We start from the raw sequence: 21,302 nt of genomic DNA on the forward strand, positions 1-21,302 counted from the left end.
GGCCATCAGCTATGATAGTTGAACAGCAGAAAAAACCCAGTTCTTTTAATTACATTAATCAAGGTAGCGGCGAAAGATCACAGACTAACCACCCATTACCACATACTCAAAACACTGCCTAATCACACCTTAATCACTGATGGGAATTAATACCTTATTATAAGTCATTTTGAACAAAGGACACTTTGATTAGCAAGTATGTTATGTTGGTAAGATTTCAATGAATATGTTCAAAAATCATTTTTACGTCATGAAAATGAGTGCACTAAAACAGTTTTAGTTTCTGATGTTTAAATGTAGTTTCAATATATGTTGTTTAAAAACAATGATTATTTATCTTTTAGAAATATTGCAAAAAAAAAATGCTATGAAAATGCATTAGAATAATGTGAATAAACAAAATCATAAAATCTTATATTTATATTTTAAAACATTTACTTCTTACTTTTTTTAATATTGCATAAAAACACAATTGAAATGTAGCAGAATAATGGGGAAAAAAAACTTAAAATCTTATTTGTTAACTTTTTTAGAAATATTTCACAAATATGCAAAGAAAATAAATATGTAGTGAAAATCGGGAATAAAAAAATCTTGAAATCTTACATATGATTTTTAAACATTTATTTATTTATTTATTTATTTATTTATTTATTTATTTATTTAGTACTTTAAAAAAATATATTGTATAAAACGCAATAAAATGAAAATGAACAATGAACAATGAACAAGAATAAAAAAATCTCAATTTTTTTTGTAAACATACATATATTTATTTGTTTATTAATTCATTTATGACCTTTTTTAGAAATATTATATAAAAATGCAAAATATAAAATGTAGTAGAATAATAGAAATAAAAAAATCTTTAAATATTTTATAATTTTTTTACTTTTATTTATTTTAACATTTATGTGGGTATTTATTTATTTATTTATTTATTTTGTATGTTTGATTTTTGATATCTATTTTTTATATAATAATAAATATTATTATTAAAATATATAAATATATAAATACAACAATTTATTATTGAAACATAAGCATGTTTTAAGATAAGATGATAATAATAATAATAATAATAATAATAATAATAATAATCATAATCACAAGAATAAATAAATAAATAAATAAATAAATAAATAAATAAATAAATAAATAAATAAATAAATAAATAAATAATTTTACTCTTACTGAAAATAGTGAAAACATGCTGACATTTAAACAGTAAATCTGCAAATAAGCATCAGACATGAACTATAAATGACTATTTGTACATTCTCCTAAAAGCCATTGAGTGTTTATGACACTACATGGTTCATTTGTGTATGCCCTGAAGGTTTGTAGTAATGTTTTGGGCTGCTAATAGTTATAATTGCAACCTACCAAGTGAGCAAAAACTGTAAGACTATATGGTTTAGATTCAGACATGCTTCAGTGCCTTATCTAACTGCTGTATGACAATTTTCATATCCATATCACCTGGTTCATTCCTTTCACTCTCTCTGCAAATCACTAATTAATCTGTGAATAATGGCAGCATCAGCAGGGGAACATGCATGGCTGTTGGAGCGAGACATTTTATAAAGCAAGAGTAATATGGAGATAACGGGGTAAAATTGGAGGCAGTGTCGTCTTCTTGTCTCTTCTTTTAAAAAGTATGATTTTTATAACCCACAACTGCCACGTGACTTAAGTCCAGATGCAGCCAGACCACTATTTGTTTGTGGCATAAAATAAATACAAAAGCAGTAGTGGTTTAATTTAATCTACTAGCACTGCTTAGTAAAACAATTTAGTAGTAGATTTAAAATAAAATAAATTAAGTTAAATTAAATTAAGTATAAAAAGAAATAAGGAAAGAAAGAAATAAGGAAAGAAAGAAAGAAAGAAAGAAAGAAAGAAAGAAAGAAAGAAAGAAAGAAGTGGTTTATTTTGAATTTATTTTTATTTATTTTAAACTTAATTTAACCCTCTCACGTGCATTGGATGGTCCCTGAAACGTACGATCACACCGGTGTGATTAAAACAATCAGAGCGCCCATTATCAACTGCTAAAATTCAAATCTGACGGTGCGTGCTGAGGCACAGAAAGAGGTGCCCAGCGCTTTTCACAAATAACAATTTATCCGTGCTTTCAAACAAAGGTTTATAAAAACACATTAATTGTTTTTGTTTTTTAGCATCTACCCTTACCCAACCCCTCATCCTAACCCTCACAATAATGTAAAATTACTATTTGTTGTACAGAGTCAAAAAAAAAAATGTTATATGGACGAATCTTTAGGTGTATCCCATCTAGCTAATAAAACACAATTAATACGCAGTTTAATAATAAATATAAATACTTCTCATTAACTTCCGCTCGCAGCTGTATACCTTCTAGCAACAATGGTGGCGCCCATTACAGGTCTTATAACAAATTATACGATCATTATATTTTGTGTTTTAAACAACTTAATATGTTCTATATCACATTTGAGAATCAGAATATCAGACATTTCCCAATATAATCAGAACATTTGACAAATATTTACAGAAAAGGGCAACAAGATACAAAATACGATATCCTGTATAGATAGATCATTGGGGCTAGTGGGTCCCCTGATAAACTTGACGCGTCATCACGGGAACTTTAGAACGCAAAGATTCTAATTCCCCGTTTCCACTGAGTGGTTCGATACGGTTTATGGCTGTTTCCACTGTCAAAAGGCGTACCGAACCGAACCACTTTTTCGTAAAACTATATGCATATAATAGCGAGCCAAGGATGACCCAAGCTCAAGCGAACTTTCTTGTCATCTTGATGTACAGACACAAAGCCAAGAAGAACAATATCTGCTGTGTCCTGTTGTGGTTTTATGAAACCATTTAAAGGTGCGAGCGTCGACTTACACTTTCTGTCGTACACCATGCCCACCAAAAGGGTACCCTTGGTAGTGGAGATGCAAGCTTAATAAAGGAGACCCGTACTGACCCATACCGTACCGTACTGTACCAGTCAGTGGAAACGAGCCATTAGTCACAAAAAAACCTCATACAGGAGGGTCAGCTGGAGTATTTTAAACTCACGTGTAAAAGAGGTAAATAAGCAGAAGTGGTTTTAAATTAAATTAAATTAAATTAAATTAAATTAAATTAAATTAAATTAAATTAAATTAAATTAAATTAAATTAAATTAAATTATTTAATTTAATTAAAATACAATTTAATGAAAATACAATTTAATTAAAATTAAATTAATGACCAAAATATTTGATTTACATTAATTTCATTATATTTTCATTAATGTAGTGGGAAAAAAAAAAAACATATTTCCTAAAAATTAAAGTATCAGCTTGATCAATTAAAAATGACATATTCAAATACACGTAAAAATACATTCCCTCAATGAGATTTTCATTCCACAGACGAATCATTTATGTGGAAAGAAAGTAAATATGGTCAGTTTTTCATATCCACTCTGACTTTAACTGAATTATTAGCTTGAACCACAACAGCTTTGTAATATTGGCAATAAGTCATTGTGCCGTACTGCTACAAGTTTGCCATTTCCAGTAGGGCGCTATTCATTTTTCAAAGACTTAAAAAAAGAGCCTAGTATAGAATGTTGGAAACGTGGTTGCACTAGAGAGTTATTTGTTTCAACAAGCGGAATGATCTGGAAGAGTAAAATGTTTGCGGTGGCTGTTCATTTTTGTCTAGCAAAGGCATTTTGGGTGTGATTCGTCTTCATTTACATCGCTTGCCAAATACTTCATGGCAGAGCTACCGTTCATATCAGAAAAATAAAAATGCTTGCCCTTCAGCTGTCCACCCACAAAACCCTTACGCAGGATGTGTCTTTGTTTTGATTGTTTTTGCTGTTTCTCTCTTTGAAATATAAAGATTTCCAAAAGCGAACGAGTTATAATAAATGTAATTTTGTGTTGCAGATCCAAAAAAGGACAATAAACAGCAAGACACTTTTATGGTGGAATGCATTAGTCTTGGCATTGCTGTTTATGTGTCTTTTAAAGATTACAGCATGTGGGCTTTATTACTTAATAAAAGTATAAAACGACCACAATATTGCTCAGGCTGACAGTAAAGTGCCTCATCCAGGTGAGTGGGCTTGACAAACCACCTGTAGGAAACACATTCTTTCATCTCACTGACACTTTAACTGATGTTTGCACCAGTTTTGCACATTTGCAACAGACACTTTCTTACAATCACTCCATATGAAAAAAAAATGCGTGTTTCTAAATTATGCTTCACACAGGTGAGTGGGCTTGACAAACCACCTGTAGAAAACACACTTTTTCATCTTTCTGACACTATTGTATATATATACATATATATATATATATATATATATATATATATATATATATATATTTATTTATTTATTTATTTATTTATTTATTTAGTGTCCTAAATTAGACTAGATGAACATCATAATATTATTATGTTTACATTATTTCTGTCCATTTCTGTTTTTATTTTTATTTTTATTTTTTTTTATTGTTACTGCTGTTCTCATTTGTAAATCACTTTGAATAATAGCATCTGCCACTATCCTTCGTAAAATCACAGGAACAATAATAAGGTGCCTTACAAAAGAATGAAAGAAAGAATAGGCTTCATATTGAGTTAGCACAATTCAAACCTAGCAATGATGATGTTTTCCGCTTGAATAAAAGAGACGGTGTTGACTGCACAATATGTTTTTCTCCATCCAATTAATGGCATTTTAGGAGTGTGTTTTGGTAGCAGCGTTGCGAGATCAGGCATTCTGCTCTTTCCCCTTACATGTGTTGTGCTGAACGAGGCCAGAAATAGATTTAACAGCGTTTGCGTGAGATTGTGTCACTTATGACAACTGGTGCTAGATGCATATTTTACAGGAACTTTCTGTGAGTAACTTCTTACTAATTGGCTGTAAAAAAAGTGGCTTTTCTCATTTTGCTAGAAGAAGAACTTCTCCGGTCGCATACAAGAAGTGTCCTTGATTGAATACCCAGTAAAAGATGACATTAATGGGCTTTTAATCCCTTCAGAAAAACTAACAGTGTTGCTTCTGCCGGACCTTGAAGGGATATAGAAATAGCATGATTTCTGAAAAACAGAGCACGAATGATTAGAAAATTTGGATTTACAGCTTGGGAATAAACAATATTTTAAAATGACTTCAATTAAAAAACAGATATTTAAATATTCAAATAATAGTAATATTTATTATTATTATTATTATTATTATTATTATTATTATTATTGTTATTATTATTGTTGCTATCATAAATATAATAATAATTATCATAATCACTGTTATTATTATTATTATTATTATTATTGTCATAAATATTATTATACTAATAATCATCATTATTGTTGTTATTTTTCTTATTGTTATTGTTATTATTATTGTTATTATCGACATAATAATAATAATAATAATGACAACAACAATAATAATAATAATAATAATAATGACAACAATAATAATTATTATTTTTATTATTATTATTATTATTATTATTATTATTATTATTAAAAATAATCATCTGAAGTTTACATAAAATATTTATTTTTCTCTTTTTTTAGCAAATGTTTACTCAGAATTTAGTTTACTATGACAATAGCCATATTGTTTAACTATTCAAGCACACACACACATCCTGAAAACACACACATTGACTTACACATAGATTAAGAATGCAATACCAAATGCTACAGTAGTTCCCCCTAACCTAAAAACGCACAAACCCCTACAGCTTCCTTCATCGACAAAGACAAATCTGTGAAAAATCTGTGTTATATACACAAAAAAAGTCACAGATGCAGCCTGCATTAATCCTCATTTCCATCCGCACAATAAAAATCATTCTAAAAACTACAGCTGTTGCTTTATTCATAAAGTACCTGAGGAAAGAAACTCCTGGCCTGCTCAATTATTCCTTATCCACCGCAATGACAGTGAATACTTAATGAAAGTCATCTTTTTACTTTGCCCATTGTCGAGCTCCCCAGTACACCTACCCAGAGCGGAACAAGGCCATATATATAAGGGATCTACTGAAATACGCTATTCATGCAGCACAACACTCGGAAAATTCAATTAATGGATATGATAATGGCAGCCGCTCTGAGCTACAATGATTGAGTTCTGCTGGTGGGACAGACTCAAGTTCATTCCCCTGAGCTTCTTTTCACTTCTCTGCTTCAAGTCTGAAAGTTTGGAGCGGTTGATAATAATAATGATGTCGCGTTAGTTGGTAGAGTGTTTAAATTAGAAAATGCCCTCCGATTTTTGTACCTGGAGGCAAGAAAACATCTGCTCTGACAAGCGAGGGAAGGAGAATATAATGGGCGGATGAGGAATTACAGCTCAAATGGATGTGATTTGCTGCACAGGAGGATTGTGGAAAATGCGCTGTGTACTGTAGCTCACTGCAAGAGTAGTCTTTAGTCAATTATCAGAATAAAGACAGACAGACAGACAGACAGACAGACAGACAGACAGACAGACAGACAGACAGACAGACAGACAGACAGACAGACAGACAGACAGACAGACAGACAGACAGACAGACAGACAGACAGATAGATAGATAGATAGATAGATAGATAGATAGATAGATAGATAGATAGATAGATAGATAGATAGATAGATAGATTTAAATGTTTGTATAGTCATATATTAAAATAATAGCCAACCCATTTAACCCACCTGTTACCTTTGTTATTGGTTGAATGGTCGACTAGATATCAATGCATTATGGACAATAAAAACTAATAAATGTACATTTAAATATTATCAAAACAGTGGCTTAAACAAAAAAGCCATAATAATAATAATAATAATAATTATTATTATTATTATTATTGTTGTTGGTTGTTGTTGTTGTTGTTATTATTATTATTATTATTATTAAAATAATACATTTAAGAAATAAACAACAATAATAATAATAATAATAATAATAATTAATAATAATAATAATAAGAAGAAGAAGAAGAAGAAGAAGAACAAGAACAACAACAACAACAATAACAACAACAACAACAACAATATATTTGCTTTTAAAATAAATAATAATAATAATGATAATAATAATAATAATAATAATACATTCATTTAAAAAAACAAATAATAATAATAATAATAAGAAGAATATTAATAATAACAATACATTCGCTTTAAAAATAAAAAAGAACATTAATAACAATAATAATAATAATAATAATAATAATAATAATAATAAATTCATTTTAATAAATAAATATATTATTAATAACAATAATAATACATTCATTTATTCATTCATTTTCGGCTTACTCCCTTTATTAATCTGGAGTCGCCACAGCGGAATGAACCACAAACTTATCCAGCACGCGTTTTATGCAGCGGATGCCCTTCCAGCTGCAACCCATCTCTGGGAAACATCCATACACACCCATTCACACTCATACACTATATGGACAATTTAGCCTACCCAATTCACCTGTACCATGTCTTTGGACTGTGGGGGAAACCGGAGAACCCAGAGAGAACATGCAAACTCCACACAGAAACGCCAACTGAGCCAGCCAAGGCTTGAACCAGCAACCTTCTTGCTGTGAGGCGACAGCACTACCTACTGCGCCATTGCGTCACCTACATTCATTTACAAAAACAGCAATAATAATAATAATATAATTGCTGTTATTATTATTATTATTATTGTTGTTGTTGTTGTATTAAAACTATTATTGATTATTAATATTTAATATTTTTAATATTAATAAATATTTTATTATTGTTGTTGTTGTTGTTGTTAAAGTTGTATAATTATTATCATTAATAAAATTATTCTTTTATCATCATCATTATAATTAGTTATTATAATATTTTAATATGTTAATATTAATAAAGATGTTTGTATTATTATTAATAATATTATTATTATTATTGTTGTTGTTGTTGTTGCTGTTGTTATTGTATTATTATTATTATCAACATTATTATAATTTATCATCTTCAATATAATCATTATTATTATTATTATTATTATTGTTGTTGTTTTTATATTTTTTATTTTATTAAATATTTTGTATTAGTATTATTACTATTATTTAAAAATAATCTTATTTACATAATAAATTTAAAATAAAATACAAAGAAACTTGATTATTTTAGGTATAAACTGCTGCGATACAGTCTACTTTAAACCATACTTCATCTGTTTTAATTAGAAATTGAAGTTACAAATAAAATATATTTTCATTTGTTTTTATGTATTAATAAAGTAAAATATGTCAGCATGACTATCATATATGATACACTGCGTAAATTAATTGAATTAAATTAAATCAACGAAAAAAATAGCATTAAATGGGTTAAACAGAGAGCAATGTACCTGAAATCCAAGTAGCTTTAAAACCCTGCTCAGTGTGAAAACATGTTTCATTCAGTTATTCACAAAATATCTCTGCTAAAGTGTTTCAGGTAACAAACAAGACCTGGACAACACCTAAAAATATCCCTGCTGGAGGAAGACGAAGAAGAAGAAAAAAGAAAAAGAACTCAAATCCAGCCAGCCTAAGCTGATGTACTGTCTTAGCTGGTTTTAGATGGTCTCATAACCTGGCCAAGCTGCTGTTTAGCTGATTTAGACAGTCGGCAGGCTGCTTCCCCACAGTCCGTCCAGCTTAAAAGTGTCTGAAATCCCTCTAAAGCCAGCCAGAACACCAGCCTGGCCAAATGTAGTGGGCATTTTAAGCTGGTTTACACAGTTTCTCCCCCACGAACACTCAAAAGCACGAGGAGCAGCAGGTGAGAAACATCTCAACATTACAAACAAGCACAAGTTGGAAAGGCAAAGAGTCCTTCATTTCGCTTGGGTTAAACAAAGAGCAAGCCAATTTAACCAATGATAAATCTGGCGTGAAAGGCATATGAAATGATCAACAATGGACATCTGCCACTAAACCTCTCCATTACACACTGTCACTTTCGAAAACACTCGCTTAGATCAGAATGCGTGGGTGGTGCTTGGTAAAATCACTGCTCAAGCAAACGAAGTGTTTTGTTTCGGACTTACGCTGCTGTTTTGGCCGGACCAGTGCACCATGGCTTGATTGTGAGCGGAATCCCCTGTCAGAGCGAATGTAGAGCTGGTGAGTTTGAGCTCCTCCTGTCGGGACGCGGCCGTTCTCCGTTCGTCCCTGTTCCAGCGGAGCTCCGACCGGGGGACTCTGCGCGCAGCCCGCGCCGTCACGTTGCCAAAACCCAGCGGCTGAAAGCGCGCGCCTGGGGGCGAGCCGGGTTCCTGGGTGCCTCTACGCACTCGGTGATGGGGATCTCCTGGGGCTGTGGCTCGCGAAGCTGCCAGCTTGAGATTATAAACTTTGTCATGACTGCGCATTGACTTCCATTTCTCATCGGGTGGCGTTTTCCCGGAGCGGAGGCTCTCTGTATTCCTTTTACGCACGGAGTGAGCGTGTTCGCCGCTGTCGCTCGCGCCGCAGTCGGGCTGACCAGTTTCAGCACCAGCCAAATTAAACAGCGACCCGTCTCCATCTTGGTCACCAACTTTACCAGAATCGACACCGCTATCCATCTTGACCAGTAATTCCCGACCGCTCCACTTATCCAGCAGGTGACATGACCTGCAAGTTATCACTGTTTCGGCCACCGGAACCCACGCGAACAAAATCAAAAGCAGGGTGCAAAAAGCCCTCACATGAACCCGGCAATATCTGATCCCCCTCTCCATCGCAGCACAACACAGTGTCCTTTTTCCTCTATTTAGCGACCGTTATTGACGGGAAGAAGTCCTCGTGTAAGTTGCGGCAGCCACAGTTGAGATGTTGTGGGAAAAGTGCGATTCGGCGACGCGCTCCAACTTGAAGGATTTGATCAAATGAAGCTCTCCACGCACCGAGGGGAGGAGCTCGGGGGATTACAGAGGAGAGCAAGACCATAAAGACACGATTCTTTCCAGTGCCACAACATTTGTGAGCTCAACCAGACGCTCTCCAACGACGCATCCTGCGATGAAATAAAATGCGAATGCAACATCTGAGGGCTTTTGTTCGTCGCGCTGCCTCTCGGTGACGGAACTTTGAGACGAGCGAAAAAGAAAAAGAAAAACACAAATTCACACAAAAAGCTTGAGTTATTATTTTTAATGAAAAAAAATTTCAGTAGTAATAACCTGAATAAAAATATTGTTTATCTAGCCGTGTGAGTTATAGAGTTTATGACGAATGTCTATTAATTTCCCTCAGCAGTTTTCTCATGAGTTGTCAAACATCTTAAACACATTTTAATGCTTTACTTGTTAAGTGCAAATGTGACAAAGTGTAATGAATATTTAGTCTAGGCCAATTTAAATGTTTTGGGTTTTTAAGATTTCTGTTCGACACAGTTTTCAAAGAAAATCTTTCGGTTTGAAACCCGTTTTTTTCACAAGCTTCTCTTTCTGGGCGTCCATTTGACGTTTTAAAGGTAGCCTTTTCACCTTTGGTCAAATTTATTTATGAATTGCACTTCCGGTTTAGCGAACTTCCATTCCTACGAACTTACAGTAATATTTGACAATAATATGAGGTTTTGTAGGTTTTGCTTTGAACTTAATAATTTTTGATCATGAAAATAAGATTGTGGTATTGTATTTGACGTGTCATTGGTGCGCAGTAAGAGCTGTTTTGTTTACCTTTTCTGTTTTTTGAGATTATCGCTGTGGTAAGATTGGTGAGTTTTGACGTCTGCTTAAAGAAATTTGTCCAAACTTAATTTTTAAGGGTACAATTCTTACTATTAATAAACCACTAATTAGGACTTTTAGCTCAATGTATCACTAATTTGCTGCTTATTAATAGTTACTATCTGTTAAGTCTTGACATTTCAGTGATGTATTAAATACTGTTTACGCGTCCAAGTCGCTACTCATTTGAATTGAGAAAATATTTGTTTATGGCCACTTTTTAGTCCTATCACACGTTAAAGTGAATTTTATATAAAACCATTGTGTACACAACAGTCTCTGCATCTCAAAAATTTTAACAGTTTATAAAAAGTTAATCACTTTCTGGCCATCGGATTTAGGCATGGATATATATTGTGATCATGATTTTCTAAAGTATTACAGTGTTTTCTAAATCTTTATTATTACCATTTGATGAGTCTCCCCATAAAGTTTGACATACATGCAATGTGGCTTCCGTGTCCAATCGCTATGTCACAATTAACAAGCGGATAGTAAGGTAGACATTGGGTTTAAGTTTTGAGTAAAGGCTTAGCTAGGGGGGGTTCAAGTGGTTCGGAAGATCCAGAATTTGTCCCACACATGAGCTCATTTGTCCTATTTTTAATGGTATTCTATTAAATCATGAAAATAACCCATCAGAAAAGGCTTTAAGACAAAGAAGAATCCTCTGTTGGCTGTCGCTTCAGTATGACTTCGGCTAATCAGTTTTGGCCATTGCTAACAAATATTTTCATTTCACAATCTGACGTGAGAGATGTAATCTTTCGCTACTGCATTGTTTTTAAATGGAGAAAACATTTTACAGGTAACTTTTATTCTAAATGTTTCATAAATCTTTAGGAAATTCTGATGTTTTTTTGATACATCAGAAGGTGTGGTTATGATGACCATCCGACAATCTAATGCAGCTAAAATATTGCTTAAAATGTCACTATATTGCAGTATTCAAATCTCATATTCAATAAAAAATGAGGCGTATAACTGCAAAAAGGTCCACTTTTTGAAAAAAAAAAAGAACCACCCCTTTTACCAGGCTGGCTACGGGCGTGGGGTAAGATTAGGGATGTAACATAAGATCATCAGTCAATATCTTAAAAATAGGCAGGTAATAAGCCAGTACTTAAAAGTAGAAATTTTGTACATAAACTAAAGTGTTACCATTTGCTAATTCTAATTAACCCTATTCTTCATATATGAGCTGCCGCAGCTATTTGAGTTTTTTTGGCTCAAGACTTTCTGCATTGTTCACTTACATTGATTTTTAGACGCTGATTATGATGCTTGATGTTGCAAACATACATTTTCATATGACATTATTCTCCTTTTAATATGTAGTCATGAACACATTTGTTTGTATCAAGTAGTTTGACCGTTTTCTGACCCTCATTTCTCCCATAGTCAATTAAATCAGAAGTTCTAAAACAATTGCAAAAATTATCACTTTCCCATTGAAGAATAAGCTTAATAAGCTTACTTTGTAATTTTGATGGGTGAACTGTGAGGATAGCAATGACATCTTTTTCTAAACACTTCACTGATTGTTCCATCCACTACGTACACAAAGCATCATGCGAGTTTTGATGACAACTGAAATCATTCGACAAAGTGACATGAAACTGTTATGCACTCAATGCCTGCCTGGAACTACTTTACAGTACCTGTGCATTTCCCTCAAACTAACCTGACACCTTAACATATTCATCAGCCAATCAGATTCAAGCATCCATCAGCCCTGCAGTAGAAAACGCATTGATCTCACAGCCTAAACGCCCCATATTTAGAAACGGATATTCAGGTATCCTCAGAATTTCAATTCAAGATTAATTTGATGTTTTCGCACGTCTCGAGACAATTCACATTCTCCACAGCATCCTCTGGATCGATGAGTGAATTGCAAATGGATTTGATGCGCATCAATCAGGTTTTTGTGTCTAGAGTTGTGCTACAATCAGGGGCCGATTTAGGGATTTTAGGGCCCTAAGCTATTGCAGAAAAAGGGCCCAAAAGTCCTAATGCAACGTTTGTTCTTTATATTTTTGTTTACTGTTTTTTTTCTTTTTTTCTTATATCACTCAATCTCCTTTTCTGCATCTTATCTTAATGGGAAATAATTATAACATGTAAAGCACCTTGTAACATCTTGTAAAACTTTAAATGATTTGTTTTCTTAAAAATTCCTTCAAAACTAAAACTGATGAACTGTTTCCGTTTTAAAACTAAATCTCAATCATTAAGGGAGGGAAAACATTTGCGCAGATGTATTATGCTAAACTTAAAAAAATAATAATAAATTAGACCTTCATCATACTAAACAATGATAGAAAACAACATTTGATACTGTATAGGTATAATTTATACTTTTAAGCATTTATTTGGGGGCCCTCAGATTTCCTGGGGCTGCTTACCTGGCTTATTGGTTAAATCTGCCCCTGGCTACAATTCCAAGGCAATAAATGCAAAGACTCAACTGCAAGGAAGACCTTGCAGTACTACTCAAACAACACACTTGTTGGTATTGGTGATTTATAGGAACTCCTCACAGGCATAGTGTATTTTTACCATAAAAACACTAATTAACCCAATCATCAAAGGAAATCTATGGCAAAATTTGAATGTTAATAAACTCTATTAAGTTTAATTTGAAGCACTTTGAATTACAGGGACATCAGTTAATACTCACATACTGGGTTATTTAAACCCAAATTGGGTAAACTATGGAGTAACCTAAACATCGGGTTACATTTAGTCCTATTAATTTAATAAAAAAAAAAAAAATCCAAGAATTGCGTTAGTTCCTATTACACCCAGAAATGGGTAGAAATAACCCAGCATTTTTAGAGTGTAGAGTATAACTAGGTCTTACTCACATCATTACACCCAAAAAAAAAAAAAAACATAATCAATGAGTTTTATCATCAACTTTGTAACCTTTTGAATTTAATTTGTCTTTTTTTATTATTATTATTATTTATGATGTCAGGTTCCTTAGAATCAATTTAAATCTGGTAAAGTTGAATCAGTCAAAATATTTCTAGATCAATGTGTCTTCACTTCTATGAGATTGGTTTCCTTAATATTTGGCGGCAATTGACGCAGTGCAATACACAATATTATTGTTAAATGAATAAGAAGCATTTAAAGCTCATTGGATTTATTGATATTACTACATAAATCCTGCTTTCATTTGTTTCATTTATGTTTAACTAACAAATACCAATCACAAAAAGTTTATTAGTTTAATTATTTTAAATGTATGTAATCCAAATGGATGGAAATGTTATAAGCAATCAAAATAAATAAATCTAAAATACATTCATTTATTCATTTTCCTTCAGCTTAGCCTCTATTTCAGAGGTCAACACAGCGGATTGAACCGCCAACTACTCCCACTACTTTTACGCAGCCGATGCCCTTCCAGCTGCAACCCAGTACTGGAAAACACCCAAACACACTCGTTAACACATACACCCATACACTACGAACAATTTAGCTTACCCAATTCGCCTATAGCACATGTCTTTGGACTGTGGGGGAAACCGGAGCACACGGAGGCATCCCAAGCGAACACTGGGAGAACATACACACAGAAATGGCAACTGACCCAGCCGGCACTCGAACCAGCAACTTTTTTTTTTGCTGTGAGGCGACCACTGAGCCATCATGGCACCCCTAAATCTTATTTGTTAAACCTAAATAATTTTTGAGTGCTTGCAAAAAATGTCCTTTTAAACCTCAAAAACCAGTACACACACACACACACACACACACACACACACACACACACACACACACACACACACACACACACACACACACACACACACACACACACACACACAATCTGTAAAACAAAAAAAGACAGATTCTATATAAAGATTCTATTTGAGGAAACACCACACCCCATACTGGTGAATACCGCATAAAACTGCTGAAAGCAGTCCATACTAGATCAGCAGTAGATGCCATACTTTTATGCCTTCGGGCACAGACAGAGACTCTCAGTCTCAGCATCCCTCCTGACTTCACATTTCTTCTGCTTGCAGAGTGAGAGAGAGTAACATATATATCCTACCATTCAAACCATATAGTAACAATGCTGTAAAAGAACAACAAAAAGGCACAGATTAAAGGAAAAGTTTGGGCGAAAAATTAAAATTTACTTTCAAGTGATGAGTTACCTTTTTCTGCTGAACACAAAGTAAGTTCTTTTAAAGAATGTTTGAAACCCGTAATCATTGACTTCCATAGTAGAAAAAGTCAATGGTTTAAGGCAGAAGTGGGCAAACAACAGCCTGTGGGCCATATGCGACCCGCTGAACAGTTTCATCCGGCCAGTTTCATTCCTTTAAAGGAATCTTCTGGATTTATGTAGCAAATGTCAATATCATGAAAAGCTGTAAGCTTATATTTCTGTTCTCATACTCATCTGCTCATGCTCTTTTAACTGTTGAACTTTTTTTTTTAATCAAAATCATATCATTAAAATTATGGATTAATATCTAAACTAGGCATTATGAGGATGATAGAGCCTTATAAGACTATTTTTGAAGCAATATTTCAGAAATGTATTTAAAATAGACACTCCATATATGCTTTTGTGTTTTTTTTTTTTTCACATTTCTTGTTGTCCTGAATATCTGCTTAGTAAATTTAGATTTGAAGCTTCATACTAATAGTGGTTTAATGTAGTAAATAAAACAAAGATTATACAAATTAATCAAATCAATCAATAAATAAAACTATTTCAGTATTCCAACATAAAAAATATAAGATTTTTTCTATCAATGATAATTTACAAATTTATGAATTATCATCAAAAACTGCTTACTTTTTTCTGGGATAAACTTGTACTCACACTATTTTGTTCACTTGACAATGAATGTAATACAAATATTGCAAATAACTAAATAAAATTGTGATGACCTTAAAGAGCCCCTATTATGCATTAAAAAAGGTCATATTTTGGTTTTAGGGGTCCCAACAATAGGCCGATATGCATGCAAGGTCAAAAAAACACTTTCATTGTCTATTGATTTGCATTTAATTTTACCTAACTATCCCAATGACTCTCATATGATTCGTTCAGCGATTCATTTGTTCCCAAACCCCTCCTTAGCCCGATGCTAATCTGCGCTGATAGGTCAGATGACCCAGTTTATTGGGATTAGTCGACACAGAGAAAATCGCCCACTATGCCTTTTCAACATTGTAGTCAGAGTGCAAAGTGTATGTGTGAACCCAATGCAGGAGTACATTAAAGCAATGCAGTTAAGACCAGTATATTGCTAAGTGGCAAAAGCGGAACTATTTTGAAACTTGACCACCACACATGTGTAGGAACAGCTGACGGTGGCCATAGCAATGACAAACGGCAGAGGATCGCTAGCTCACAAATACGTTTCAATCCGTAAAGAAAGCGATACGCGACACATTTTTAACAAGGTTTTAAGAATATAAAGAGTTAACCAGATACAGTACGAGCCACGTGGAGCGATTACAAGTAACAAAACACAATACACATTTTGCAAGCTAGAGATCACAAGGAGGCAACTATTTTAATCGCACTTAAGTTGGTTACACTTGTGAAGGAACTGATCCATGAACCGTAAACTGATAAAGTTCTTGTCTAGCTCTGACAAAGGAAGCATTGAGTTTATTCTCTTCAGTCGTGTGTTAAATCTGGTTTATTCGTGCATTAAATTAACTTCAAAACAGATAGGGATTCATGTCATGGGCGGAGCTTCTGTCTGCTTCATTGCTAAATGGCTAACATGGATTTTATTGAGAGAATAGCTGTTTATGTGCTTTATGAAGGCAGAAAAACCTTGTTGATTTATTTGGAGGCGCGAATGTTCGCTGAATGTCAGATTTTCCAACTCGAGCGATTCGCGCAAAACGCTCAACTCTAACTGCTTTATTCGCGCGGATCACGTCATTAGCGCTGCATTATCCCACGCATTGCAGAATATCTATTCGCATCTTTGCACTGACTTAACATGTAAATCACTCGCGCTTGTTCCTTTTTTTTTCTACATCTGGTGTGAATGCAGCATAAGCCTGCAGATTGCTGTAGCACTTGTCAGAAAAATGATGGGAACACAGCACAAGGCTGAGGCTATAATGCTGATGTGTTTTTGCAAAAATAAGCTTTAACCACTGACTCATCACAGCCTCATCTTTGGGTAGGGAAAATATTACTAACTTTCCCTCACACTTCAGACCACAGCATCTTCGCGACATGATTCAACCGGGATCTGCTACGGTGTTTGTCTTCCTCTTTTTTTTTTTTGCTACAGTGTTTGTCTTCAGTTTCAATTTTCCTGGGTCTGCGCACACAACAAATGGGCGGGGCTTTATTTACGTATAGACGTCACGCTGACATTGCTAAAGATTCGTTACCCCGATGTTTCATTTTAACCACTCTGAGTCGACTCTTTTAGATGAATCAATAGTTTTTAATACGGCACACTTTCAGGATTTAAGCCTTAGCTGGATATTTAACTTCACTTATAGCTGTTACACACTGCATGGAAGCTGATTTTCAAAAACCCATCATTGTTTTTACATTTTAGTCAAATTTCGAAGCGCCAAAGGAGTGTACGCTATATAATATGCACATTCTCATTGTTGATGCATGCTACTCTCAATTTCTGTCTACATCTGTGTCCTTCCTGTATGAATTAAATCCACCGCCTTGTCATTCTAAAAGCATTAAAATGACTAAACGCTAGACAGGCCTAGACTCACAGTATTAAATAGATATATTGTATTGGATTAATAGCACGGCTATGGACAGGCCTCCTGAGATGAGAACACACTCATCACTTTCTCTCTTTCTCTCTCTCGCCCGCTTCATAGGTGCTCAGGAAGACATCATGGTCCATCATCTTATATCCCCCTGCACATCACTGAAATCAATGCTATTTAAATGTGCGGCACATCTGTTAAAACCAATGAGGTGATCTGAAGGCCCCGCTCTGTGAGCTGCAAGCAGGTAATAGTGATAGAAACTATATTAGCACTTCCTGAAACAGATCTCGAACATTTTTCTGACTTATCCAAAGGACAGAGAACGTCATATCTGATTTTAAATGGTCATGCATGTAACTGATGCTCGACAAATGCCATTGGTTTCTGAAGATGCTCAAATGCAAGAAAGAACCTCATTGGTTCTTGTAAAGGTTTAAACATGCCATGTGACAACCTCATTGGGTCATGCAGAAGATCACACAAGCCATGTGACACACAAGAAATAACCTAATTGGTTCTTGGAGATCAAATATGCCATGTGACATGCAAGAAAGAAGCTCATTGGTTCTTGTAGAAGTTCACCCATAAATTGTAAAATATTTGGACGTAGTATCCATGACATTACCCATTTTTTTCACACGTCATCGCACCAACCAAGTTTAATAAAAAAAGGGCAAAGAGGCGGAGCATGAGCAGAGCTACAGAAGCCTGCTAGCATTTTGCTTAGACAGGCTTTTCTTTGGGAGAAATGCTTAACATTCACTATCTGCAACTTATTTGTGTTCTGTCAACATGTGATTGGTTGCACACTACAAGGTCTTTAGTCTTTTAAAAACACTGCTGTAATACATTGAGCCACTAAATATATGACATTTTTCTAAAGGAGGAAAACACTAATTACTTTAAATGTAGTCTGTCTTAGTAAATGAAAGGCTATTTATGAAATCCAGGCATAACATTGTATGACAACTTTACATATGAGTGTTCTAAAGCCTACAGCTAATCAATCTGTCAGATTCTGGAGTGCATTACAGCACTAAAGAAAATTAAAAAAACGATAAGTGATCTTAAATAAAGCAGATACATTTATAGAGATGGTATGTAAGTATATAGTATATCATTCACCTGGGAAATGGAGGCTACTTGAATGATTTGTCGTAAACAAAAGTGAAGAGCGGGAGCAGGTGTAGGTGAGGTTGTGTCAGACGAAAGTGAGGAGGGTTGGGGAGTTGTGGAGGAAAATGAAGGGCAGGGTGGGGTTGTGTGTTTGAGTAGGGGAATCAGTAAAAATAAGATTCCAGAGGTGCCGGATCTGTATCCGGCTTGTTGAGGCACAAATTAAGCCCTACTTGTGACATGACAGAAATAACCTCATTGGTTTTTGCAGAATATCAAAAATGCTATATGATACACAAGAAAGAACCGCATTGGTCCTTGTAGAAGTTCAAACATGCCATGTGACATGACAGAAATAACCTCATTGGTTTTTGCAAAAGTTCAAACATGCCATGTCATACGCAAGAAAGAACCTCATTGGTTCATGTAGAACTTCAAACAGGCTATGTGACATACAAGCAATAACCTCTTTGGTTCTTGCAAAAGTTCAAACATGCCATGGAACAAAGAATCTCATTAGGTATTGAGTTTATACATGCTACGTGACATGCAAGAAATAACCTTATTGGATCTTGCAGAAGTTCAAACATGTCAGAATGACACACAAGAATGAACCTCATTGATATTCATGTGTTAGACATGCATGCTTAAGCTTCTGTGACTAAAACAGTGTTAGCTGATCGATGTTCATATGTAAATAAAGCCCAAATTATATCTGTTTATCATATAAAGTGGCTCTTCAGAAGCTTTGGATGAAGAAGCTCAAATCACTTGGGTTCATTTTGGGTGAACAGACATGTCAATAAGAGCACAGAAATTAAAATACCTTCATTTGAATTATTTAAAATGAATTTAAAACAGATTTGGAATGATTTGCGATTGAGTAAACTATGACAACAGTTTCATTATGAGATGAGCTAACTCTTTCAGCTGATGAGCAAGTGCCATCAATTCGAACACGCTCTTCTGTTCTGCCAGGCAGTTCGTGCAAACACACACAACTCTGGGAGTTTTGAGTTATGGTTTCATGTCAAATTAGGCCCAGGTTTCAGCCTGCACGAATGACAGACATGTTGTCATCTGTGTTCCCCGGGCAACAGGCAAAAATGGCTATAACTGGCACAGCCACAGATATCATGAAAGCCAAAAAAAAAAAAGGCACAGATCTAAAACGAAGGACACGGCTCGCGTATCTGATTGGTGCTCAAAGCAAGGACGCGGTTTAAGTCAAGGCTGCTGATGACTTATGTAGCAGCAGCAGAGCAATAATTAGATAACTCGTGACTCACAAAGGCTTTGCACCAGACAAGGAAGCTGAGAACAAAGCAAAAAAGAAAGGAAAAAAATAAGAAGATACCAGCCAAGCACCCAAGGGAAAGCTATATCTGTTGTAAAAAAAAAAAAAACCCTTTGGTTTGCTTGTCCCAGAGAGATCGTTCTTTTTAATGGAGCTATTTCCTCACATTATTTGGTATTCTTTCTCTGTAAGGTCCGGTGGGAAGGTCAGGAGCAATCGCAGAGCTGGATCTCATCCTGTAATATTAAAACAGAGTTCAGATTCTTGATACTCATGCTCTTTCTCTCTCGCACATGCTCTGTAATAATTCATTTCATCGCAGTATCTCGCCATAGACGCACTATAGGTTTAGGTTAGTTTCAAGGTGTGATTAGAATGCGGGGTGAGCGTTTGGATGAATGGGCATTGAAATGCTTTGGGCAGTTACTTGCAATTCAGTTCATGCTTGTCGATGAAATCAGCAGGGAAAGATCAAATCAGAATTCTAGAAGCTGTTTGCACCCTGGAGTAAATATTGGCAAATGGCATTTGCAGCATGTTGTAAATAACAAAACAAACTATTTGCATGTTGTATTAAGAATGGTGTAAATGATCTCACAGATTTAACCAGCTGCTCAAACATACAGGCAGCTCAACACATTTAGGCATGTAGATAAGGGCGGCACGGTGTCGAGCACTGTCACCTCACAGCAAGAAAATTGCTGATTTGAGTCTAAAGGGGGGAGTTTGCACATTCCCGTTGTGTTGGCATGGGTTTTAGAGTGCTCCTGTTTCCCCCCACAGTCCAAAGATATGCGGTGTAAGTGAATTGAATAAACGGTCCCACTTTATATTAAGTGTCCTTAACTACTATGTACTTACACCAAAAAATAAATACAATGTACTTACTGTGTTTATAATAAATTTGAGAACACTTGTGGTGCATTTGAGTTGGGATAGAGGTTGGGTTATGGACAGGTTTGGTGGCATGGGTAGGTTTAAGGGTGGGTTAAGGTGTAAGGGATGGTCAACAGTGTATTTACAAATGTAATTACAAAAGTTAGTTACAGATGCAATTACATGTATTTAATCAAGCATAAGTACACAGTAAATACATGTATTTACACAATAAGTACATTGTAACAAAATTAGTTCCTGTGTAAGTACATATTAGTTAAGACCACTTAATATAAAGTGGGACCGAATAAACTGAATTGGCCGCAGAGCATGGTTCTCAAACTGGATTCCCGGATGCACAGTTTTGCTCCGACCCTAATCAAACACAGCTGATCCAAATAATCGAGGTGTTCAAAAGAGTCTTGCTGTGTTTGATTAGGCTTTTAGTAAAACAGAGCTGCAACCCCCCCAGGAATTGAGTTTGAGACCTAGTGTGTGTGTGTCTGTGTGAATTAGTAGGCGGTTTC

At 34.7% G+C, this 21,302-nt stretch overlaps 2 protein-coding genes across 7 annotated transcripts in view; both read right to left on the minus strand.

Annotated features, from left to right (window-relative positions):
* Positions 1–21,302, minus strand: part of gsk3bb (glycogen synthase kinase 3 beta, genome duplicate b) — an 834,817-nt gene that overhangs the window by 348,059 nt on the left and 465,456 nt on the right. The gene's annotated exons all lie outside the window — the stretch shown is intronic.
* The window catches only part of sorcs1 (sortilin-related VPS10 domain containing receptor 1), a 474,217-nt gene that overhangs the window by 310,886 nt on the left and 142,029 nt on the right, over positions 1–21,302 (minus strand). For 2 of the 6 annotated variants that reach the window (XR_002459094.3, XM_021477192.3), the window contains exon 1: positions 9,066–9,899. The exons of the other annotated variants lie outside the window; for them this stretch is intronic. Coding sequence is in view for 1 of the 2 variants with exons in the window: in XM_021477192.3 (XP_021332867.2) it covers positions 9,066–9,740 (675 nt within the window). In the remaining variant the exon portion in view is untranslated. Of the gene's footprint in view, positions 1–9,065; positions 9,900–21,302 lie in introns of those variants that run through there. 6 annotated transcript variants of the gene reach the window in all.

This window comes from Danio rerio, chromosome 1 (genome assembly GCF_049306965.1).
Source record: "Danio rerio strain Tuebingen ecotype United States chromosome 1, GRCz12tu, whole genome shotgun sequence".
NCBI classification, from domain to species: Eukaryota; Metazoa; Chordata; class Actinopteri; order Cypriniformes; family Danionidae; genus Danio; species Danio rerio.